General features: G+C 42.7%; 1 protein-coding gene and 1 long non-coding RNA gene across 2 annotated transcripts; one reads left to right on the top strand and one right to left on the bottom strand.

Moving 5' to 3' along the window:
• The first annotated feature begins 3337 nt into the window (after positions 1-3337).
• LOC125921372 (uncharacterized) lies at positions 3338-6306 on the top strand. Its single transcript, XR_007457395.1, has 2 exons — positions 3338-3768; positions 5283-6306. It is a non-coding gene; the product is annotated as an uncharacterized LOC125921372 (long non-coding RNA).
• Positions 6307-11950: 5644 nt separating this feature from the next.
• On the bottom strand, positions 11951-17047 carry OXSM (3-oxoacyl-ACP synthase, mitochondrial). Its single transcript, XM_049628902.1, has 3 exons — positions 16961-17047; positions 15265-16374; positions 11951-12469 (listed from the first exon to the last, which is right to left on the bottom strand). Exons 2-3 carry the CDS (start codon positions 16242-16244, stop codon positions 12067-12069), a joined length of 1383 nt encoding a protein of 460 aa, XP_049484859.1. The 5' UTR covers positions 16245-16374; positions 16961-17047; the 3' UTR covers positions 11951-12066.
• Positions 17048-23639: the final 6592 nt, after the last annotated feature.

The following is a 23639-nucleotide window of genomic DNA, read 5'->3' as shown; positions in this document are numbered from 1 at the left end:
ATAGCATTTCTTGTAAGCAATCCTAAAGAAACTACCAAGATAACCATGACCCTTTCTATTTGATCCCAAACATCAAAGCTGAGTCTCAAGCAACTAACCAGAGAAAAAACCTGACGGTTTTAATTAATTATAGCTATGAGGTCCATCCCCGTACTTACCCTTAATGGGCATCTCTTACTTTAATAACAACTCTTTTGGTTTTCTAAGACTAAGCCTGCATGGCTCTTCCTTACTACCTTCCTAAAACAGAGAAATTTTTAGTCACTGTTGGCACTAAAATGTTTCTGTTTGTGTTGGTGGGCGTGTTTGTGTGTGCACACGTATGTGTGACATCTGTGTGTCCCATACAGTTTGCTGTATTCTGGGAATACAACTTTTTTTTTTTTTTTTGGGCAGGGGTGGGAGAGATCAAATTTTTGTTCCAAATATTGGTGAGATTTCTTTTTCCAGAAAGCTTATACCCTAACAGATTTGTTAAAAGCCCAGAAAATATATCATTAAAAGGAGATCATTTCTGGGGCGCCTGGGTGGCTCAGTCTGTTGGGCGGCCGACTTTGGCTCAGGTCATGATCTCGCAGTCCATGAGTTCAAGCCCTGCGTCGGGCTCTGTGCTGACAGCTCAGAGCCTGGAGCCTGTTTCGGATTCTGTGTCTCCTTCTCGCTGACCCTCCCTTGTTCATGCTCTGTCTCTCTCTGTCTCAAAAAGAAATAAAACGTTAAAAAAAAAAAAAATTTAAAAAAGGAGATCATTTCTGGTGGCGACAAGAGATTTGAAACAACACCACCACCACAACCAGGCTCTGGGATGGAGGCGGATTAAGGGGGCTACTTTCGACTGGGTGGCTAGGGAAGACCTCTCCCAAGAAGAGGTATTTGCACTGAAACCTGAATAACAAGAGGAAGGCAATTTGCACAAAATAAAAAATAATATTCCAGGACAAGGGAAGAGTAAGCATAAAGGCGGAAGTGAGCTTTGTGCATTTGAGGAAGAAAAAGAACACCAATGTGGCTTGAATGCGAGTAGTATGAGATGAGATTGGAGACGGAGGTCAGGGCCAGACCATGTAGTGACTCACACGCCTCAGTAAGGTGTTTGAACGGCATCCTACATCCAGTAGGAAGCCATGGGAAGCTTCTCAGCAGAGAAATGACATGATCTAATCTATATCATATAAAGATCAATTTGGCAGCTTTGACAAGAGTGAATGGTGTTCGGAAAGCATTGGAGAGCAGAAGCAGGAAGACCAAAAAGTTGGCTCTTGTACTAACTAGTTCGGGGGAGAGGTGACGGTAGTGAAAAGCAGTGACTACTCGGGGTATATTTGGGGGATATAATCAGCTGGAATTGCTGAAGGACTGATATGGGAAAGCAAAAGGGGTGGAACCAAGGATGACACTTACTAGTCTCATGGCCTGAGCAGCCAGGTGATTGGTAGAGCAATTTTCTGAGATTCACTCATTCGTTCACTCGGCGTTTACTGAGGACCTACTTTGTGCCAGGTACTCTTCTAGGCACCAGGAACTCTAGCAATAAAATAAGCAGCAAAAATTCCTACTCTAGTGAAATTTGTATTCTGGGAGGGAAGAGAGAATACAGAAGATTAAGGCAGAAGCAAAGAATCTGGAGGGAACCATTTACCAGATCCTGTGGATTCTGTCTCCTAAGTATCTCTTGTAGTAGTTCAGGTTGAAATGGATGATGGCTGCATTAAAGTCACAATTACCTTGTTAAATTAATTAAATGAAAAGGATATTAGACTGAGGTGACTCCAATATCATGGCAGCTGATGTAAACAAACCAAAATCTAAGGTTGACTATGCCTCAAGGTTATTAAATAGAAACCTAAGGACAACCAAACACAGACAGCCAACTAGGATTTAAACTACAGCCAATCAATAATTTCCTTACTCTGCTTCTGCCTTTTCTCTACGAAGTCTCTCCCTGAGCTCTTGGTGGAATGCTCCTAACCATTTCTGGTTTAGTACTGGCCAATCCAAATCAGTAAATTTTCAGACAAACTGAAAATTTTTAGTATATCTCACTTCATCTTTTAATGAGGAGTAGACTTGAGAGATATTGGTGAGGGGAAGTCTTTCTAATAGGCAGAGCTGCAAACAATGCAACTGGCCATCCACTTTTTGTACAAAAGAGGCCCAAGAAGTGAGAACATACAAAGATTCTTAGAGAGTAGACAAAGGTCTGGACTTTAGTCAGGAGTCTGGAAAGAATAAGAAAGATAAGAGATAAGAATATCTGGGGGGGGGGGTCACCTGGGTGGCTCAGTCGGTTAAGTGGCCGACTTGGGCTCAGGTCATGATCTCACGGTTCGTGAGTTTGAGTCCCGCATCGGGCTCTGTGCTGACAGTTCAAAGCATGGACCCTGCTTCAGATTCTGTGTCCCCCTCTCTCCTGCCTCTCCCCTGCTCATTCTCTCTCTCTCTCTCTCTCTCTCTCTCTCTCTCTCTGTCAAAAATAAATAAATATTTAAAAAATTTAAAAAAAAAGAATATCTGGGGCAGAGTCAGGCAGGTGGACATACGGACACTTAGTTGAAGACTAAAGACTTTCGTATCACATATTTAAACCCACCAGAAAGCATCCGCCACTGTAGAGGAACTGAACAACCAAGTAGACAAAAGGACTCTGCCAGCTGAGATCGGTCTTGTCATTGGCCACCTCAGAACTTGCATGAAAGACCCATGAATGAAGCAGTCACAGTGGCAGAAATGGAGGCTGCATATGGGCCCAACAATATGGACTCCCACTTACCAAGATGGATCTAGCTACTGCTGCCTACATTTACTAAGTAAGTTTAGCTACAGCATTGCCCCCTTATCCAAGGGGATACATTCCAAGACCCCAGAGGATGGCTGAAACCAAGGATAGTACCAATTCTATATATACTTCCTTTTTTAGTTTATTTACTTCGAGAGAGAGAGAGAGAAAATGCGTGCGAGGAGAGAAAGGGAGAGAGAATCCCAAACAGGCTCCACGCTGTGGGCGGAGAGCACGATGAAGGGCTCGACCCCACCACCCTGGGATCATGACCTAAGCCAACATCAAGAGCGGGAAGTTTAACCTGCTGGGCCACACATGAGCCCCCTAACTCTGTATATACTACGTATTTTCCTATACATACAAACCTACAATAGAGCTTAATTTATAAATTAGGCGCAGTGAGAGATTAAGAATAATAATAAGGAACAATACGACAATATACTGTAATAAAAGGTATGTGAACGTGCTCTTTGAAAACACCTCACGGCGCTGTACTCACTCACCCTTCCTGCGATGACCGGACACGCAAAATGCCTACGTGATGATGTAAGGCGAACGTGGTGGGCGGGCCTTGTGACGTAACACTGGGCTCCTACCGACTCTCGGAGGATCCTTCGCAAGGATCACCAGCTTCCAGAGATGGTTGCGGCGGGTGATAGAAACCGCGGGGAACGCCACACTGCGGGTGAGGGGGAACTACCGTACTGCTGCCGCTGAATGTCCAACGCAGCTCAGAAGTATCTGTGTTTCATCCTCATAGGTATAGATACCTATTTCAGGTGTGGGCGTGCCTTTCCTGCCCAGAGAGCGTCAGCCAGCACCACTATCTGCAGGCTTATGGAACACCCCATCCGCAGGCCTGGCACCCCATACAACACCGCGTCTGAGGGCTGCTTCACCAACTTGTTGCTTCCCTGTGATACCTGGACGTAGCCCCTTACCCGGAGGGCAAGGAAAGACTCAAGAAATAGGCTGGCCACTCCAGATTGGTAGGTGTGGCTGCTTTAACAAGCAAGGGGATTTTACGAGGCTTGTTTCCACTGGACCTCTGCACCAGTGGATCTTTACATCCGCTGCCAGAATCTTTAAAGTATATTCAGAGGCCTTAATGAGGTTCAGCCGTGTAACTGCCCAGCTAGTCTCAACAACACATTGCTCCCACGGGGGCTGTGTCCTTGAAACTGGTTCCTCTTGTAGAAACACAGGGCTAAATGTACATTCCAAGGACAGGGGAGGGAGTCGGGAGCTTCTAAATTGCCCAGGATCTAGCCCGAGGGTCAACTGGCGTTTGTGTCCTCTGGATGACCTACCCCTCCTGACCTGCCTTTACCATCTTATGTGCCCGCACCCCCACCCTGGCTCTTCTGCAAATTACCCTCAGCAGTGAGCGAGGAGTTTCACTGAGATGGAGGTGACTCCTTTACAGCTACCTGGCAAAATTGGAGGCAGGTACGGCAACAACACAGGCACATGCAAGAGAAAACACAAATTAAGATAATGATTCCTAACATAAGGAATGACTTTTTCCACCAAGAATGCCATGATACAAACCACCAGTTTATTAACCAACCTAGGAACGGTGTCAGATTTTTTCAGAACATTCACTGGTATCTTCATGTGACTCTACTTAACGTATTAGCAGCGTCATCACCTATGAACACGGCATTCTGTTAGGTTAACGGCATAGGTGCCTCCTTGGGAGGCGGTAATAACGTTCAAAGCCATAGTTTTTCTCATTAGAGACATTTCAGTGTTCAATAAGGACAGGCTTTGTTGGCATCATTTAAGACTCCTTAGATGAATTCAGTAAGGCCTTGTATGTGAGCTATAACATCCTCCAGGCCAATGGTGGAAACAAAGACAATGGCCAAATGATTGTACCAGTGGAAAACAGAATGTGTCCATCTGGCCTAGAGGAGAGTGAGGTTGACAGCTTTAGGAATTTGACCTGGTTGTAATGCATGCTGCCTGGGGGAGGCAGCACTGTCAGACATGAGGAGATGGACTGGGGGTGGGCCATGCCAGACCAGAACCTCTACCTTCTCCGCTTTTAAAATGGTTCATGCTTCTTTCCAGGTATAGTACATTCCAAAGGCCCAGCCTGCAGCAAGACAAGTGGATCCCAGTGGAGATTATATAGTTCCTTCTCACCCAGGGGGGGCATAGTAATTATTCATCCATTCCAGTGGGAAATTCCATAGTAATTATTCATTCATTCCGGTGGGAAATTCAGTAGGTAACACCTTTCCCAGGCATCATGGGGCTTGGTGTTCTCAGCAGCATAGCAGATAAATCCACGGTGACAGCTGGGAGGGAGGGGGCTAGTTTCCCACAATTCCCATACCTTTATGGTGTTGGGTGTCTCAGCAGGGTCCCCAGTCTGGCATACGGAGCAACAGGGGCTACTGGTTGGTCATTCAAATGTATTAAAACGTGGGGTAGTACCTTAGTCTACCCAGGCAAGCTAGTTTTACCCGTTAGTAATTTAATCTATTGCTTGCAGGTTATAGGAAAGGTGGAACCTCCATTCAATGTCATGCTCTTTTGCCCAGGTTTGTACATCATGGCATTTGACATGTGACCCCTGATCACTGTTTATTTGATGAAGGTATCTACCTGGTACTCAGTTTCTCTAATCCCCTAATGGTGGGAGTGTGGTTTGTGCAGTGACAGAGGACAGCTTGGTTAGTCCAGACATCGTGTCTACACAAACTGAGACATATTTAGGATTCTCATTTGGCGGGAGGGGGCCAACATAATCAACTTGCCAATCCCTCATTGGTTGGGAACTCCAGTGAATGGCCCCAGGGTCCTTTGGCAGTTGCCTTGGGCATTGTTTAGCACATATAAGACATGTTATTGCATTAATCACTGTATTTCAAGGGCAATTTGGCATCGTTGGCAATATGCCATCCCACCTGGATAGGCAGTAAGTGACATCTACTGAAGGGTCAGTACTAGGGCTTGTACAGAGTGATGGCCTCAACCTCCTCATTGCCAGGAGGTGTCAGTGCCTTATGAGCTGGGATGCGGAAGATAGTGAGGAATGTCTCAGGCTGAACCCAAATGTCTTTCCGTATATCCCCACGTCACAAGGGCTTATGCATGATCAGCTACCTCTCAGCCTCCCACAGATTCAACCCATGACATTAATCCCCCTCTAGAATTGTCCAGCTATCAGTACAAAGGGTTAATGGCCAGGGCTCTGAGTGATCACCAGACAAATTGCTCTGAGCTTACTGGTTTGCCGTAGTTCTTGCCTGTTACGAAGAGAACAGATTCTTATTGAACTTATGCAAGTAACTATGTGGACATGAAAATAAGAATATTCACTAAGATTTCCAAATTCTGGAGGGACCAGGTAGGGAGGAAAAGATAAATGTTTCATCTTTGTTCATAAAGGTATATGTTGGCAAATTGCTGATAGCTCAAGAAAAAAGAAACAGAAAAGGTTTCCTGAAATCTGGAAAATCAAAACATAAAAAAAAAACCTATAATGTTTCCAATAAAAAGTCATAAAAATTACAGTCATCCTCATCAGTTTTTCCATTAGAGTTCTGTAAATTCTTAGTTCAGTAGTATGACTTTAGTTATCAGAAACCTGTATTTGTCCGTCTTTTCCATGAATCTCCTTGTCTGCATGAACACCTTCACAAAGGCATCAGAGTAAAAACAATAACATTCTGTAAAGGAGAAAAGACTCAAAAAGATATGATAAGATTCATTACAGTGTAATCAACATGGAAATTTGGTTATTTCTGTGACACACCTGTCCTCGTGATGACCTCCTCCAATACTAAGCAGAGGGCGTTCTTGCACAGCACAGGAGATTGACCATGGGAGTCAGGCCGTGACATGGGCATGGGCTCCCTGAGTTATATTACATGTTATACCATCCTGAAGCAGCCAGCCTCAGAGAATGCTGGAACAGCCCTCTAAAGGCACACCTGAATCAGCAACTCAGAGGCAATATCGTGAATGTGGTGCCATCCCCAGGATGCAGTATATTCCTACATGAAAGACTTCTATACTTCTATGTGGGGCTCAGTCCCCAGCAAAGAGAACACAACCTTTGTGTGTGGAGAGGGAACGGGAGCAGCCCCGCTTACCATCGTTCCCAATGACCCAGGCACAATGGGGAATTTTGTGCCTCCCATCCTTGCAACTCTGAGCTCCTCAGTGCTAAAAATTCTGGTCTCTACAGGGTATACAGACTCTTACCAGGAAACACAGAAAGTGTCTCATTGAACGACAAAGTGTACTTACCACTAGGACACTTTGGACTCATTGTGCCCAGGGCCCAGAAAGTCAACACACTGGCTGTGGTATTTGATCCTAATCAGCTGAAGAAGGTGGTGCTGCTTTACGATGAAGACAGGGAGAATATGTGTCGAATCTAGGAGGTGTACTTGGGCACCTTCCCGTGTTTCCTTGCCTCCTGATTCCAGTGTTCTAGACACAAACAGCAAATGCTGTCTGAAAAAAAGGTGTGGTATGATTGCCAAGGCCGCAGGCTGTCAGGAGTGAAAGTTTGAGTCACAGCACCAGGGGAGCCAGCAAGGCCTGCCAAGATAACAGCTGAGTGTGTATGTGTGTGGGGGGGGGGGGGGGGGTGGATTTGGAATGAATAATGGATTAGGGAGAGGATGAGGACCTGAAACCTACCACAGCACTAGGAGCTACTGTTTGTCCCACTAACCTTCCTCTTCAAAGGTTTCCCTCAGAAAGAGAGGCCACAGGAACCATGGAGGAGCCTCCCCCTGAACTTGAAGAAGTTGATCTCTTTGGTGTAAGAAGTAGAGGTTGCTGACCATTAAAAATACAGCTCAAGGGCCTCTGGTTGGCTCAGCTGGTCAGGTGTCGGATTCTTGATTTGGGCTCAGGTCATGATCTTGCAGTCCATGGGATCAAGCCCCTCGTCAGGCTCTGCTGACAGCACAGAACGTGCTTAAGATTCTCTCTCTCCCTCTTTCTCTGCCCTCCCCTGCTCATGCACGCTCTCTCTCTCAAAAATAAACTAATAAACATTTTTTAAAGGATACAGCTCAGATCTCCTGCTGTGCCCAGGCAGCTCCCAGCCACTCACCAAGCATGGTATGGGTACTAATGAAGGCCTGTTCTGAGAATTGTGGAACTCCTTTAACAAGAGATTTTAATCAGCAACTCTTCATTAGCCTGGCCAAAGCTTTCTTAGAATGGTACTTCAGTCTGAGACCCTTCTACCAATCCCCTCTTTCATTCCTTACGGAGGGAACTCTCGGCTGAGTCGCAAGATACTCTCTGCTTTCTCCAGCTTTCTTTCTCTGTCCTTCACGGGCCTTTCCCCCAATGAATTTCTTGAACAGAAAATCCTGTCTCAGTGTCTGTTTCTCAGGGGACCTGAATTAACATAAAAGCTAACTGTTATTATTTTTATTATCTTAAGTTCCTCTACCTTTTTCTTTAACTGTAAAAACTCTGGTGGGATAGAGGGGAGAGGATAATTGGGTCTAAAAATAGTTATATACACTTGGCACTAGACCATAGGAAGTAATTCTCAAATTTCTAGACATTTGTAGTATTCTCAGTAATAGGAGTATATATATAGATAGATATATACATACACACACACATATACATACATATATATATATATATATATATGCTATCTGTATATATATCCTTTGTTACATCCTTATACACTTGTGATTTTCAGAGGAAGGATTCTTTGCTTTAAAAGCTCTCACAGTTCCAGTATATTTTTAAAAACATGTCTTTTGTTCAAAAGGCAATACATATTCACTTAAAAATAATAGTGAGAGGGGCGCCTGGGTGGCTCAGTCAGTTAAGTGGCCGACTTTGGCTCAGGTCATGATCTCGTGGTCCGTGAGTTCGAGCCCCGCGTCGGGCTCTGTGCTGACAGTTCAGAGCCTGGAGCCTGTTTCAGATTCTATGTCTCCCTCTCTCTGACCCTCCCCTGTTCATGCTCTGTCTCTCTCTGTCTCAAAAATAAATAAATGTTAAAAAAAATTTTTTTTTAAATAATAGTGAGATAAAGTAAAATGTTATAACAAGTTAAGTGGGGATTAGGGACAGGAAAAATGAAGGGTATCTATATTGACTAAAGAATTTTGAAAAGTCAGCAATAGATGGAATGGATTATTGATATACTCAATAACATTGAAAAAGCTCAAAAACACTGAGTGAAAGAAGCCAGATACTAAAAGTATACTCTGTATGATTCCATATATATAAAATTCTAGAAAAGGCAGACCTTATCTATAGTAACAGAAAGCTCTTCAGTGGTTGGAGGGGGGGGGGGGGGGTGGCTGGGTGGGGAGTTGACTGCCAAGGGTAATGAGAGAATTTTTGTGGTCACGTAAATGTTCCGTATTTTGATTGTGGCAGTTCATGAGTTGTGTGTACATCTTTGTCAAAGCTTATTTAACTGTACACTTAAACTAGGTGCATTTTATTATATATAAATGATGCCTTAGTTGATTTTAAAAAACAAAACACGATATTCAACTGTGGAATAATCTTGGAATAAGATTCCTCATCCAGGCCACCATCTTTTCTTACCTGGGTTTTGTAATACCCTTCTGACTGGATTTTCTTTTAGGAATCAAGCTTCCCTCCAATCTGTTCTTCACTCTAAAGCCCGAGTGATGTTTCCAAAAGAGTGATTAGGTTACTCCCAGTAACTCCCATTTTTCTTCACATGTATCAGTCAGGGCTCAGAGAAAGAGAACCACTAAAATAGATGTAGGTATGCAGACGTAGATATTTGTTATAGAATTTTGACCTTACACAATTATGAGAACTGGATGTTCACCTGTTAATCTTCTGTTGCTGGAATCTGAAGTCCACAGGGCAGCCAGTTGGAAAGGGAAAATGGATGTAACCCTTCAATAACAAGCTAGAACTCACAACCACAAGAATGAACTGAAACCTCTCAGACCTTGCTGCCTGTGACCTTGGTGGTATGGGGCAAAGCCGGGGCCCTTCATTACCATGGAGTTAGACACACACCTGGCCGAGAAGTCAAGGAAGCTGAAGGAAGATCCGACAGAAGGGGAAGCAGTTGCAAGGCTCAGCCACTGCCTTCTCATCAAGGTGAGCCAGCAAAGCCACAACATGTATCTGCTATAAAAAGGAGGCTGCTTCACTTCCCCACTCCAAATCTCCCACAAGAAATGTCTTATGGCCAGCACTAACCAAAAACATACAGTAGAGAGAATTCTAGGAAATGTATGTAGTTCAGCTTGACCCCTTACAAAACCATCAGACCCTTACCTTGAATGACTTCCCATACTTTTATATCCTTAACAAAACTTGTAAGGTTCTTTGTGACCTGTCTTCCACCAGACTTTCTGGCTTTATCTCCTACTCCCCGCACCCCCTATCTGAGGCCATTATGTATTTGTGTTCAGTACAAATGTTCGAACATTTCTAACCTTTTCACGCTATCCCTCCTGGCTGAAATACTGTTCTGCCTTCCCTATCTTCCCCTTAACCTAGCTGAGACCTATTCGCCGTTATGGGCTCAGCTTCTTTTAGGAAACCTTCCCTGACACATCCCTTTATCATTGGTGGCCAGTACAAAACCAGGTCCATAGTTAGAACCCAACAAATTTCAGTTGAATAAATTAATATGTGCCAATGACAAAACTGAGTATAGCTGAATGAACAGGGCTGCAGCCCTAGGCACATAGGGGATAAAGTGCTATAGCGAAGGTCTATGGGTAGGCAATATATTCAGTCTGTTAAAATGTGTGGAACACTATTCACTCCTGCAGAAATATACACATTCCATTTATCCCCTTATTCACTCTATCCCTTTGCTACATAAACCCCCATTGCAACAGATACTTCTTGTCTTAGTTTGAGTGCCCCACAAAGCAGAGCCTAACACAAGGTAGTTAGTTTGGGAGGTGATTCCTGGGAGTAGGATTAAAAATCAGGGAGGGAGGAGAGGGAAGGGGGAAAAACCCAATAAAGGGAGTTATTGAGCTGGTTAATGCCCTGAGCTGCCCCACTTCCCGAGGACCTTTATCTCCATGAATCACTAGGTGCCACCATAAGTAGAAGAATAAGAAACACCAAACCAATTTTACCTCCTCCTCTCAGAGAACTCATGACTTGGGAGTTTAGGGAAATTTCACTAATTTTATCTCTGTATAGATAGTATGAAGAAAAGAGAGAGTGGGGGGACACCTGAGTGGCTTAGTTGGTTGGGCGACCGACTTCGGCTCAGAGCATGATCTCACAGTTCATGAGTTCGAGCCCTGCGTCGGGCTCTGTGCTGACAGCTCAGAGCCTGGAGCCTGCTTCGGGTTCTGTGTCTCCCCTCTCTCTTCCCCTTCCCTGCTCACGCTCTGTGTCTGTCTCTCAATAATAAATAAAGGTTAAAAAAAAACAAAGGTAGAAGGGGTAAACAGCTCATCGTTGGATGACTGCTTTATTCAAAGAGTGTTGCTCAGGGGCGCCTGAGTGGCTCAGTCGGTTAAGCGTCCGACTTCAGCTCAGGTCATGACCTCACAGTCTGTGAGTTCGAGCCCTGCGTCCGGCTCTGCGCTGACAGCTCGGAGCCTGGAGCCTGCTTCCGATTCTGTGTCTCCCTCTCTCTCTGTCCCTCCCCTGCTCACACTCTGTCTCTCTCTCTCAAAAATAAACAAACATTAAAAAAAAAAAAAAAAAAAAGAATGTTGCTCAATGATGCAAACTCCCAGTTATATGCACATTCCTTCTCCTTATGTTGTATGGGAATGGTAAGCCTGGGGTGGTACAGTGCAACAACCTTGCCTAGCACAGAGCAGCTACTGACCAAATGTTTGTGGAAGGGACAAGAGCAGGTGAAATATCAAAGAGTTGTTTGACCAAGAGTATGAGGAAAATATAGATCAGTGTTTCTCACACGGGGACTATTTTGCCACCCAGAAAACACCTGGCAAGGTCTAGAGACATTTTTGGTTGTCACAACTAGAGAAGAGGGTGCTACTGGAATCTTGTGGGTCAAGACAAGGATGCTGCAAAGCATCCGATAATATATAGGACACCTCCCCTTCCCCCAACAAAGAATTATCCTGCCCAAGATATCAGTAGTGCCAGGGGTGAAAAATCCTGACACAGATAAAGGTTATCTGGGCATTAATATATATATCTATATAGATATATAGAGATAAATATTGATACATTTCTATAGACATTTTATTTCTTCACTTAAGATAGTTTATAACATTTTTAAAAATCAATGTTTAATTACAAATGATTTGCCCCTAAAAAAGAAAAAAAAAAAAAGATTTGCCCTACATGGCAGCAATACAAAGTGTTGCATTAGTACCACCAAAACCAAAGGAATTGGTGAGTCCAATACGTCTTTTCTCAATTTTCCATTCTTGTGCCTTTAGTGGAACGTAATTGAGATCAAATTCTGGTTCTGTACAATCCAGGTTTAAAGTAGGTGGTAGTTTTTGATAATAACAAGCCAGAGCAGTAAAAGCTGCCTCAACTGCCCCTGCAGCTCCCAACAGATGTCCCGTGGCTCCCTTAGTTGAAGAAACCGCAAGGGCACGGGTATGGTCTTTGAAAAGATGTTTGATAGCTTTGTTTTCAGCAGCATCTCCCAATGGTGTGGAAGTAGCATGTGCATTGACATAGGATATGTCTTCAGGTTGTACACTTGCATCTTTTACAGCTGCAGCCATACATCTAATAAAATAGGGGAAAAAATGATCAGAACTAAGTCTAATTTTAACACACGAGTCATTATATGGCCTATGAGAAAGAAATACACGTATATACAGGATAAAAAGAATCTTTTGCTCTAATAACAAAACTCCAACTTGGATTACCATATGCATTAGCATGCCACCTGCCTAGTACCCTGGACTAATTCAACACCATGAGATAAATACACAAGCCTATGGGTTTTAAAACCTCTAATAAAATATATTTCCATTTATTTGGATTGATATCTTTCCCTGGGAGAAAAACCACATTGACTCAGCCTAGAATAGTTTTTCTTCTAGCAATCTTTCTCTCTTTCTTTCTTTCTTTTTAATGTTTATTCTTTAAGAGGAACAGCAAGCAGGACCAGGAGAGGGGGAGAGACAAGGGGACAGATGAACCAAAGCAGGCTCTGCGCTGACAGCACAGAGCTCGAGGCGGGGCTCATACTCGCCAACTGTGAGATCATGACCTGAGCCAAAGGCAGATGCCCAACCACCCAACTGACTGAGCCACCCTAGGAATCTTTCATCAGTGGGATGTGTGTGTGTGTGTGTGTAGTGATTCCAAATAGGGAGAAAAATTTTATAACCATGTTTTAATTTTCTTCTCATATTTAAATGTAAAACTTGGCATATTTCCCAATAATCTAAAAACGTCTGTACCAATACTTTGGTGCTTCAAATAACCTTTCAAGGGGCACCTGGGTGGCTCAGCCAGTTGAGCGTCCGACTCGATTTCAGCTTGGGTCATTATCTCACAGGCCTGCGTCAGGCTCTAGTTGGGATTCTCTCACTCTCTGCCCCTACCCCACTCACACTCTCTCTCTCAAAATAAATAAACATTTTTAACAAATAACCTTTCAAAATTCTATTTAGGCTATAAGAATTCTAAGTAAGTGAGCAAGTATAAAGCCAAGCCAAAACAGGGGCGCCTGGGTGGCTCAGTCGGTTAAGCGTCCGACTTCGGATCAGGTCACGATCTCGCGGTCCGTGAGTTCGAGCCCCGCGTCAGGCTCTGGCTGATGGCTCAGAGCCTGGAGCCTGTTTCCAATTCTGTCTCTCCCTCTCTTCTGCCCCTCCCCCGTTCATGCTCTGTCTCTCTCTGTCTCAAAAATAAATAAACGTTAAAAAAAAAAATTTTTTTTTAAATAAAAAAAAAAAGCCAAGCCAAAACAAACAAATACGAAAATAAAACTTTTCTCTCGAAGAATCTTTGAAAATCTCAGGAATGTCAACACCCTCTTTTTTAGATCCTGATCTCTGGGTTGCATATATTTCCTTAAGAGGCAGCTTAGAATGTAATTTGAACTTTCACCTAAATACAACTATTTCTGCATCTAGCTGGCTACTATGTTTGACATTTCTAGCACCAGCAACTACTTACTGAAACTCAAAAGGATAATTCAGTGGGTCAGTAAACTATGGCTCTAGCCAGATACCTGCTTTTACAAATACAGTTGACCCTTAAATAATATGGGTGGGTCCACTTGCGGATTTTTTACGTAACTATTCTGTAAATGTATTTTCTCTTCTTTATGATTTTCTTAACATTTTCTTGTCTCTAGCTTACCATGTGAGAATACAGTACATAATATGTATATAAAATATGTGCTCATTGACTGTTTATGTTACCAGTAAGGCTTTTGTGTCAACAGTAGGCTATTAAGTTTTGGAGGAGTCAAAAGTTATACATAAAATTTTTGACTGCATGGGGGTCAGTGACCCCTTGTTCAAGGGTAAACTCCAGTTTCACTAGATCACGCCCATTCATTTATGTATTGTCTATGGCTGCTTTCACAAGAGAAGACAGAATTGAGTAATTGTGACAGAGACCCTATGGTCCACAAAGCTGAAAATACTCTTTGTCCCTTTACAGAAAAGGTTTGCCAACCCCTGGTCAATTTGACTGGTTAAAACATAATATAATCGGGGCGCCTGAGTGGGTCAGTCGGTTAAGCGTCCAACTTCAGCTCAGGTCATGATCTCGCAGTTTGTGAGTTTGGGCCCCATATCGGGCTCTGTGCTGACAGCTCAGAGCCTGGAGCCTGCTTTGGATTCTGTGTCTCCCTTCCTCTCTCTCTCTCTCTGCCCCTTCCCTGCTCGTGCTCTGTCAAAAATAAACATAAAAAAAAAAATTATGATCTAAGCAGGCTAACCTATTAGCTAACACATTAACAGGGATTTTTTTTTAACTTAATTATCTCTTATGCAATATCGACTTGTTTTTCAAAGTGTCATCCTCAGACCAGCAGCGTCAGCATCGGCATCATGGGAGATTGTTAGAAATGCAGAATCTCAACCACCACCCCAGACCTAGAATCCGAATCTCCATTTTAATATCCCTGGATAGTTACAAGTTAGGAAGTCCTGATTTAGTAATAGTAGAACCCTGTTGAAATGGTGCAGAGACCAGACACAACTAGAAGAAAGGTTTGACTTTACTGAGTCTGATGAAGGGCCAAAGAGGAGGACTGTGGGAGAGAGCACTCTGACAGTTGCTAAGCACAATTGAAAGTATGAAAAGTTGGCAAAGACACACATGGCCTTTCTCAAAACTTTACTGGCCTTAACTAAAATCCAATTTTTATGAAGGATGGCTAAAAGCTTTCAAATATTTCAAACGTGTTGAAGCAAAGAATTCAAAACCTTTTTAAAACGGAAAAACACCAAAGATACTGTGTACCAGAGGCAGATACTACAATTTCCCCTAATTTGAGATTCCAATTAAGATGTCTTATGTGAAGAAATATTTTAAATAAAACAGCAAGTCTTTACCTTAAGGCGCCTTCTCCTTCGGGATCAGGTGCAGTTATGTGACCGGCATCACCTGAGAGGCCATAGCCCAAAACTTCTGCATAGATCCGGGCCCCTCGTTGAACAGCATGATCATGTTCCTCCAGTACCATCACAGCTGCACCTTCTCCCATTACAAAACCATCTCTCTTGGGGTGAAACGGCCGACAGGCCAGCTTAGGATCAGAGTTTGTGCTCAGAGCACGGGCTCTGGAAAACCCAGCAAGAGATAAAGGGCTAATGCAAGAATCTGCACCTCCAGCCACCATCACATCAGCATCACCATGGGCTATAAATCTAAAAGAGTCTCCCACGGCATGAGCTCCTGTGGTACAGGCTGTAGACACTGCATGATTGGGGCCCTTGAGTTTATATCGAATGCTGACCTGCCCTGCTGCCATATTGACCAGAATTTTCGGGACAAAGAATGGGCTGACCTTACTGTAACCTTTTGTCTGAAACATCAAAGCAGTTTCAGAAACAACTTCGAGAGGAACCATTCCCATGCCAATTGCAACGCCAGTAGCCACTCGATCGGCTTCTGATTGAGGACGCCAGTCAGAATCTTTCATGGCTAACTCTGCAGCCCCAATGGCCATAATGGTGGGAGAAGACATGGACTTGATATCTGACCTGGATACAAAGTTTTGTTCGTTGAACTGACCGTCCGCACAACCTCTTGGCACTAAAGCAGCAACACTGCAAGGGATACTCTTATATTCTTCACCGACCAGTGAAACAATTCCACTCTCTCCCCGGATAAGACGATCCCATACCAGCTGCGTTCCAACACCAAGAGGAGTCACTAAACCAATGCCTGTAATGACAACCCGCCTACGAATTCTGGATGTTGGCACAGTTCCAAAAAACCTCCTTTTATTTCCTATTAATTGCTGGCATAACCTTGAATATAGATGAGGGCTTGTAATTTTTAAGAAATTTTGCAAGCAATTTGACAACATGGTTGAGATTCAGATGATCATAAACACATTCCTGTACATCACAACACGCCCAGGAGTTAACCACTGTTGTTTAAATAGCTTATAGGCCTAGGAAACAATAGCAGAAACGTTTTCAGGTGCTGGGTGTGAGCTGTTAACACAGAGAAAATAACGTTAACATCATTTTAATTTATACTTATTAAACGAACCATTTGGAGTTCCCTTTTTTGGTTGTAAGTACCCTCACATTCCAAGATGAAGAGGTGAAATGATGACTCAATTCACCAAAATAGAATTACACTAGGTAAATTACAAAGGCATTCCCAGCCCTTTAGGGGCTGCATAAAGGAGCCTTTTTCAGGATTATCGAGGCCTTATTCTAAGTATTTCTAGCATCAGTGGCACAAAAAAAAACCACTGCAAGGCCTATTCTCTGAGCTACGGGTAAGTGAACTTTACTGATCTTCAAAACGTGGAGATAATTAGGGTTTTTAATCAGGAGACGGGAAGTGAGGGGCGTGGCCAACTCCTCCCTCCCCGCCCCCTCCCTCCCTCCCTCTCCCCTCTCCCGCTCTCCCCCCACCCCCTGCCTCTCAAGCACCACCACACACACTAAGAAAGCATGGCTAGAGGAAGAGAAGTCAGGCGCAGATCATCAGACTCCCCTTTCCCGATCCAACCCCCACCCGATCTGCCGGTGGAGAGGCGGAAGGACAACGCTAGCACGCCGCTGATACCTTCGCCAGGCGTCGCGCCGGCCGCGCAGCCGCCCTCTGCATTCGCACGTCCGCTCATGCGCGCGCCCACGCACGCGCTACGTGTGGGGGGTGGGGCCTGCCGGTTGCTCTTTCACTGTCACCTTGACGGAGGTCAGACCGTGGGAGGTGGCGGCGCTCCGCTTGCTAGGGAGGAACCTCCCCTCCCTCGTTTTCACTGACTGTCAGCTAGCCAAGAACGCGCACAGAACACGATGAGGTAGCCCTTTTGCCCATCAAAAAAAGGACTTTTGTCGGTAAAGATGATGTCCAGATATTTCCATTTTGTGGAAGAAGGGACACCGCCATATTCTACTGAAATCTTTGTAAAGAATTAAGTAAACTACAGGAGCCTCAAAGTTGTTACTGTTCCTCCTAAGGTTGTTTATAATATAGTAAAGTAGAACTAACCAAAATGCCCAACATCAGGAAATGGGTTATTTTGCAGTACATCTAAAAGCTATGCAGCCATTTAAGATAATTTTGTAAGTTAATACTATATAGAAAGATGTTAAAAGTATGTTAGGAGATGACAGGTTACAAGATGGCATATATCCACTTAAATTTATGTGTGTGTATGTGTGTGTGTGTATATATATGTGTGTATATATATATATATATATATATACACACACACAAAATAATTATATTTTATGTAATGAATCACCTGAGGGGCTCAGTCGGTTGAGGGTCTGACTTTGGCTCAGGTCGTGATCTCCTGATTTGTGAGTTCAAGCCCATCAGGTTTGCTACTGTCAGAACAGAGCCTGCTTCAGGTGGTCTGTCCCCCTCTCCCTGCTCTTGCCCTGCTTGCGCTCTCTAAAAAAGAAAACATTACCTGTTGGGATGAGCACTGGGTGTTGTATGGAAACCAATTTGACAATAAATTTCATATTATAAATAAAGAAAGAAAAAAGAAAACATTTTGGGGTGCCTGGGTGGTTCAGTCGGTTGAGTGAACGACCTCAGCTCAGGTCTTGATCTCACAGTTGGTGAGTTCGAGCCCCGCGTCAGGTTCTGTGCTGACAGCTCAGAGCCTGGAGCCTGCTTCAGATTCTGTGTCTCCCTCTGTCTCTGCCCCATCCCCACTCATGCTCTGTCTCTGTCTTAAAAATAAATAAAACATTAAAAAAAATTTTTTTAAGAAAACATTTAAAAAATGTATATATGTGTTGTGTGTGTGTGTGTGTGTGTGTGTGTGTGTATGCATCTGGGGCAGGGCTCAAAATGCCACATGGATGTCCAACGAACAGAGACCAGAAGGGGCGCCTGGCAGTGAGTTGGTGGAGCATGCGATTCTTGATCTTGGGATGGGGAGTTTGAGCCCCGTGTTGGGGTTAAGTAGAGATTACTCAAAAAAATAAATACAAAATAAAAATATTTTTTAAAAAATTTAATGGAGACAAGAATAGAGATTGTAGACATTTATTTCTAAGTGTCTAAAAAATATAATAACTTCATTTACTCAGCTAGCTGTGAATCTATGAAAATAGAACATGAAATTATAAAAAGCAAGAAATCAAGATATTTATTTAGATGACCATCTGTTGTTCACATGCTGTCCCAGGTGTGAGGTTTATGTCCTTTTTTCTTCTTTATTTTTTTGAGTTTATTTATTTATTTTGGGAGAGAGCATGCTCAAGCAGGGAAGGGGCAGAGAAAGGGAGACAGAATACCCAACTCAAAGCTCAGTCTCATGACTCTGAGATAACCACCTGAGCCAATATCAAGAGTCAGATATTGGGGCACCTGGATGGATCAGTCCGTTAAGCGTCTGACTTTGGCTCAGGTCATGATCTCACAGTTCGTGGGTTCGAGCCCTGTGTCAGGCTCCGTGCTCACAGCTCAGAGCCTGGAGACTGCCTCCACTTCTGTGTCTCCCTCTTTCTCTGCCATTCCCCTGCTTGTGCTCTCTCTGTCTCTCAAAAATAAATAAACATTAAAAAAAAAAAAAAAGCCAGATGCTTAACCAATTGAGCCACCCAGGCGCCTCCTTTTTTTCTTCTTTAGATAAAAGGTTGAACATACAATCTGCATTTGAACCTCCCAGCCATATTTGTTTCTTTCTGGACAGTGTCTCTCGAATGATTGTTTCTGAATGCTCTGCCTTCTTTCCCAGCTCTAGAGAAGAATTTTGGTCAAGTACTGGATTTAAATGAGCTTGGAAATGTACTTTGCCTAAAATAGTTTAGGAAAGCCCAATATGACCTTGAGTCATCCTTGATCCTAGGCCTATTCAGTTACTTCTTAGCATGACCTTCATTCATTAACTATAGAGTTAATTTCAGAGGGATTAAACAAACACATGTGGTTATAAAATAACTAAAACTTGGTTAGTAGAAATATGCAAACTTGCTGTCCCTTTTCATTGCTTTATGATATGTTTAAATTACAGTGGGAAAAGACCTACAATATAGTCTTTGAAGCCAAACTCCTGTGAAACAGTTTTAATGTGCTGCTTGGTTTTTCTTTTGTAATATCACAAGATTATCTTGGATCTAGACAAATCAATTAAAATCCTGTAGAAAAGTAAAACCACCAAAAAGTCATTTCATTTTTATTTCTACCTCTGATATCCTTTCCTTTGGTTTGGAAAGAGGTAGGAATTCTTATGATATTCCAATAGCTGTACTAGGGTCTAGTACCATATTCCTTGCTGGTGATGCTGCTGCTGCCGATCTAACCACTGCTGTGAACTCCTTAGGACTTCTATGAAAGCAGGGCTCATGCTCATCTGATTCACTGCTTCACAGCCCCTGGCACAGTGCCTGGGATTCAGTAGCCATTTCATAAATATTTGGTGACTGACTGAATTATGAAATAAACGAATAAGCACATACCCTTCTATCGGTTAGTATACACGCACTATTTTGTGTTTTTTACCAAATGACTTCTTTTTCTTTTCACAGTAACTTTTGTCTCATCAGCTCGGGGGCTGTCTGTATGCAAGATATTATCATTAGTTTTGTCTTTCCTACTAGAATAAAAGTCTCATGTCCTCCATCTCAGACTGCTTTGTACACAGCAGGTGCTCACTAAATAGTTGTTGGGTAATCCCTTAATGCAATCATACCATAATAAATCACTACACCAATTCCTGAAAGGCTTCAACCCCTCTCTGTGCTATAGTCTTTATTGAGGTCAATGTTTTCTTTTTTATGCCAAAACTGATCCTGGGGAAATTTAATGGGTTATTTCTTTGTTCTATTCTATTTAAGAATAGTGCCACCATGTGTCAACTTTAACAATGGTGTACTTAAAGCAGGAATACTGAAAGAAATTATTTGGAGAAAAAAAACAAAAGCCAAGTAAAAGAATAGAAAGTTCAATGCTGATTTCATACTGGAACACCCATTAGTTGTGTGAAGCAATGGTGAGCATAAAGAAATTAAGAGTAGCTTACTATCTTCAACTTTTCTAAAGGAACGGAAAAATCAAAATATTTTCAACTTGACTTAGTGGAAGAAGCAGACAGGGAAAAGAATGAGTCAAAGTCCTTTATAATAAATTCTCTTTTTTTTTTAATAATAAATTCTCTTAACAGTTGCATAAATGGTGGTAACCAAGAGAGATTGTAGTTACTCAAGAACTTCAGCAGAAACATTGGTAAACAGTAATTTGGAAGGATTTAAATTTCAGGTGATCTAAGATAAACAATAACTTACTGAATTACCCTTGAAATGATTTCCATGATTTTCTAGACCCTGCATTATTATCACAGTATTAACTTTATGCCATTGGTTTTCACACTGTGTTTGCATGTTCCCCACAAAGATGCCTGATGGCCATTATCTCCGTCAAAGGGCAGGCTCAATTGATGGCATTCTATCCTTCCTGCCACCCACACTCTCCTGCTTCAATTCTAGAGCATCTCCACTTTGGTGTTTTATATATACTGGTTTCCCTCCCAAGAATTTATTTGAAAACAAAAAGTGTTCTATTTCTTTAAAAGTAAAATAAAGTACTACATAGTATGTAATAATCTTATGCTATTATAAGGATAAATAAATGTGAAAAAAAAACACCTCAAATTAAGGTGACTATAGTTTGTGGTAGAGACAGCTAGTTATAACTCCAGGCCCCCCTCCCTGCATCTTTTATCCTTTAGAATTGTGGGGACATGTCCAGCTAGGAACTAAATTTCCCAGCCTTCCCTCTTTTATCTAGATGGGGCTTCCTTTTCTCAATTATATGGTAGAGAAAATGCTATACCAGTAAAACCTTAGATGGTGAGTAACTTGTTCTGCGAATGTTCCACAAGATGAGGAAACATCTCTAACAAATTTTTACTTTATAAACGAGCGATGTCTTACAAGTATGCAATAGGAGTACTACGTAACACTGAAAGTCACATGATTACAACTGAGCCAATCGTTCTGTCTCTCTCTGTGGGATTGTGGGTGATCGTCTCCCACACTCAGTCTCAAACCATGATGACCACCGATCAACTGATGGATCTGTATTGCAAGCAACAGCAAGAGGTTATGGAGGCGATCTTATCTGCAGAGGAGGAGGAGGAGAAAAAGGCAGAGGAATCCCTTACTTCACATGAGATTAGGGAGATGTGTAAAATGTAGGAAACTGAAAAATTCTGTAGGAAAGCACCACCCAAATAAGGCTGTAGCAGAGTGAGCGATGAATCTGTTAATGACAATGCAATGTCACATTTCCGTGAAATCCTCATAAGGAGGCAAAAGCAAGTATCATTGGAAAGATTTCTTGTTAAAGTTGCATGAAAAGAAAAAGATTCCGTTGAGCCAATAGCATGATTTCATTAGTGACAGTGAAAGTTGTCCTACACAATAACCCTCCCATCTCTTGTCTCCCTCACCATGAAGCCATGAAGGGTTTCAAAGGTAAGTGCAGATTAATTTATTTTTCTTTATATTTTCTATTGTCTTTATTATTTTATATTACATTACAGACTATTTTGGGGTTGTGGAACAAATCATCTGAATTTCCATTATTTCATATGGGGAAATTTGCTCTGATATACAAGTGCTTTGGATTCCAAGCATGTTTCTGGAAAAAATTATGCTTGCAAACCAAGGTTTTAGTATCCTTTGGGGCCCATGTGGTTAAGAAGCAGGTATGTCTGCTTTTTTGCCCAAACACCAACTGAATACAGAAGTTTCTGAGGCTCTATGGCAGGAATAGCAAACTACAGGCCCAATCCAGCAGTCTGTTTTTGTAAACAGAGTTTCATGGGAACACAGGCATGCCCATTCATTTTAGAGTATTGTCTTTAGAACTACAAGTACAAAGACAGAAGTAAAGAGTTGAAACAGGGACCCTAAGAGACCCTAAAGCCACAGAGCCTTAAGCATTTATAGTCTGGCCCTTTACAAAAATGTTTGTTGACTGCTATTCTACAGGATGGAAGGAGCCTGAGAGTCCAAATTATTACACGGAGGAAAGCTGCCCATTGACTAAAGATACCTGCTTTACTAAACTGTTCTGTGAGCAAGAAAGAAATTTCTCTTGTGTTAAGTCACTGAAAATTTTAGTTATAGCAGCTAGGAACATACTATCAGTTAAACACTAGTTAAACACTAGTCCTGGAAGCTGGTCCCAAAACCTACATATTTATTTAAAACTTTCCCCATGTATCTGGCAGATGAATGGTAATTGAAGCAGACAGCATAACTCAAGGTCTTGCTCAGAAGTACTGAAAGAAAACTTCAAATGTAAAAAGCAAATAGAAGATAAAGCATCAAGAACATTTAAAGGAGCTACTTCTGCAAATAATTTACCTTAAAAACATAAGGTCAAGATAAATATTTGTTGAGGTTTGGAAATGTTTGTCTGCAAAGAAGGAAGCCGTTGGTAAAAGTACACTTTCAAGGCCATGGTGAGGCCAAGAACGGATTAAATAAGTTAGGACTATCTTCTAAAAGGAATAAAGGAAATTAATCACATGATCTAACTTCAAAACAAACTCACAATACCTACCCACACTGTATGAGATGATTATTTTTTATTGTCCCCCCCCCATTTTATTCTATTCCTTTTTGTCATTATTGTATATATGTTTTATACTGGTAAATATACACGGTAAATTGAGCCCACAACTCACTATGTTGAACCTGTGGTTTAAAAACTTCTTTAGAGCAACATCATACTATTTGAGCTGGTACTTATGAAAAAGGACTTTCAATCACTCATCTAATTCTACAAAGAATCTATATACCAGAAACCCAGCAGAGTTTATAGCCACCCATTAGGTTTGGAACATTTGTTGCTCCTTCCTTGAGGTCTTTCATTCACACGTATTTAGGAATGCCTGGCCGTGTACGAGGAGGAAGCGGTAAGATTGTTTTGTTTGGGAGTAAAAGGCGTGGTTAGACGTACGTGGGGGTTACCCACCTTCGTGGCTCAATCGAAACCCACTCTGGGACGCCGAAGGACCTGGGATTTTGCGACCCATCGGCCAGCACAGGCCAACACCCGCTCCCTGGGCCCTCCTCGCCGAAGCGCCCGTGCCAGGACGACCAAGCACCCCGCCCCTAGTTTCTGACTGAACCCCCAGGGCCTGGCAACGACGCCCCCGTCCCTCCAGGTCCAAACCCTCCACCTTCCCAGAACGCCCCCACCCAGCCGGGTTGAGCCCCCCCCCCCCCCCCCCCCCACCTCCCGGCCCAGGGCCCCGCCCTTCCTGGCC

The sequence above is a fragment of the Panthera uncia genome, chromosome C2 (assembly GCF_023721935.1).
Source record: "Panthera uncia isolate 11264 chromosome C2, Puncia_PCG_1.0, whole genome shotgun sequence".
NCBI lineage: Eukaryota > Metazoa > Chordata > Mammalia > Carnivora > Felidae > Panthera > Panthera uncia.
The sequence above is the reverse complement of the archived record's forward strand: the minus strand, read 5'-3'. Positions and strand labels throughout refer to the sequence as shown.

What these genes read in the sequence shown, in the direction of transcription:
- OXSM (XM_049628902.1), bottom strand. Translation starts at nt 16,244, where the DNA reads ATGTTGTCAAATTGCTTGCAAAATTTCTTAAAAATTACAAGCCCTCAT. An exon ending in GAAGGAGAAGGCGCCTTAAG is followed by an intron (nt 12,470 to 15,264) that starts GTAAAGACTTGC and finishes CTATTTTATTAG; the next exon opens with ATGTATGGCTGCAGCTGTAA.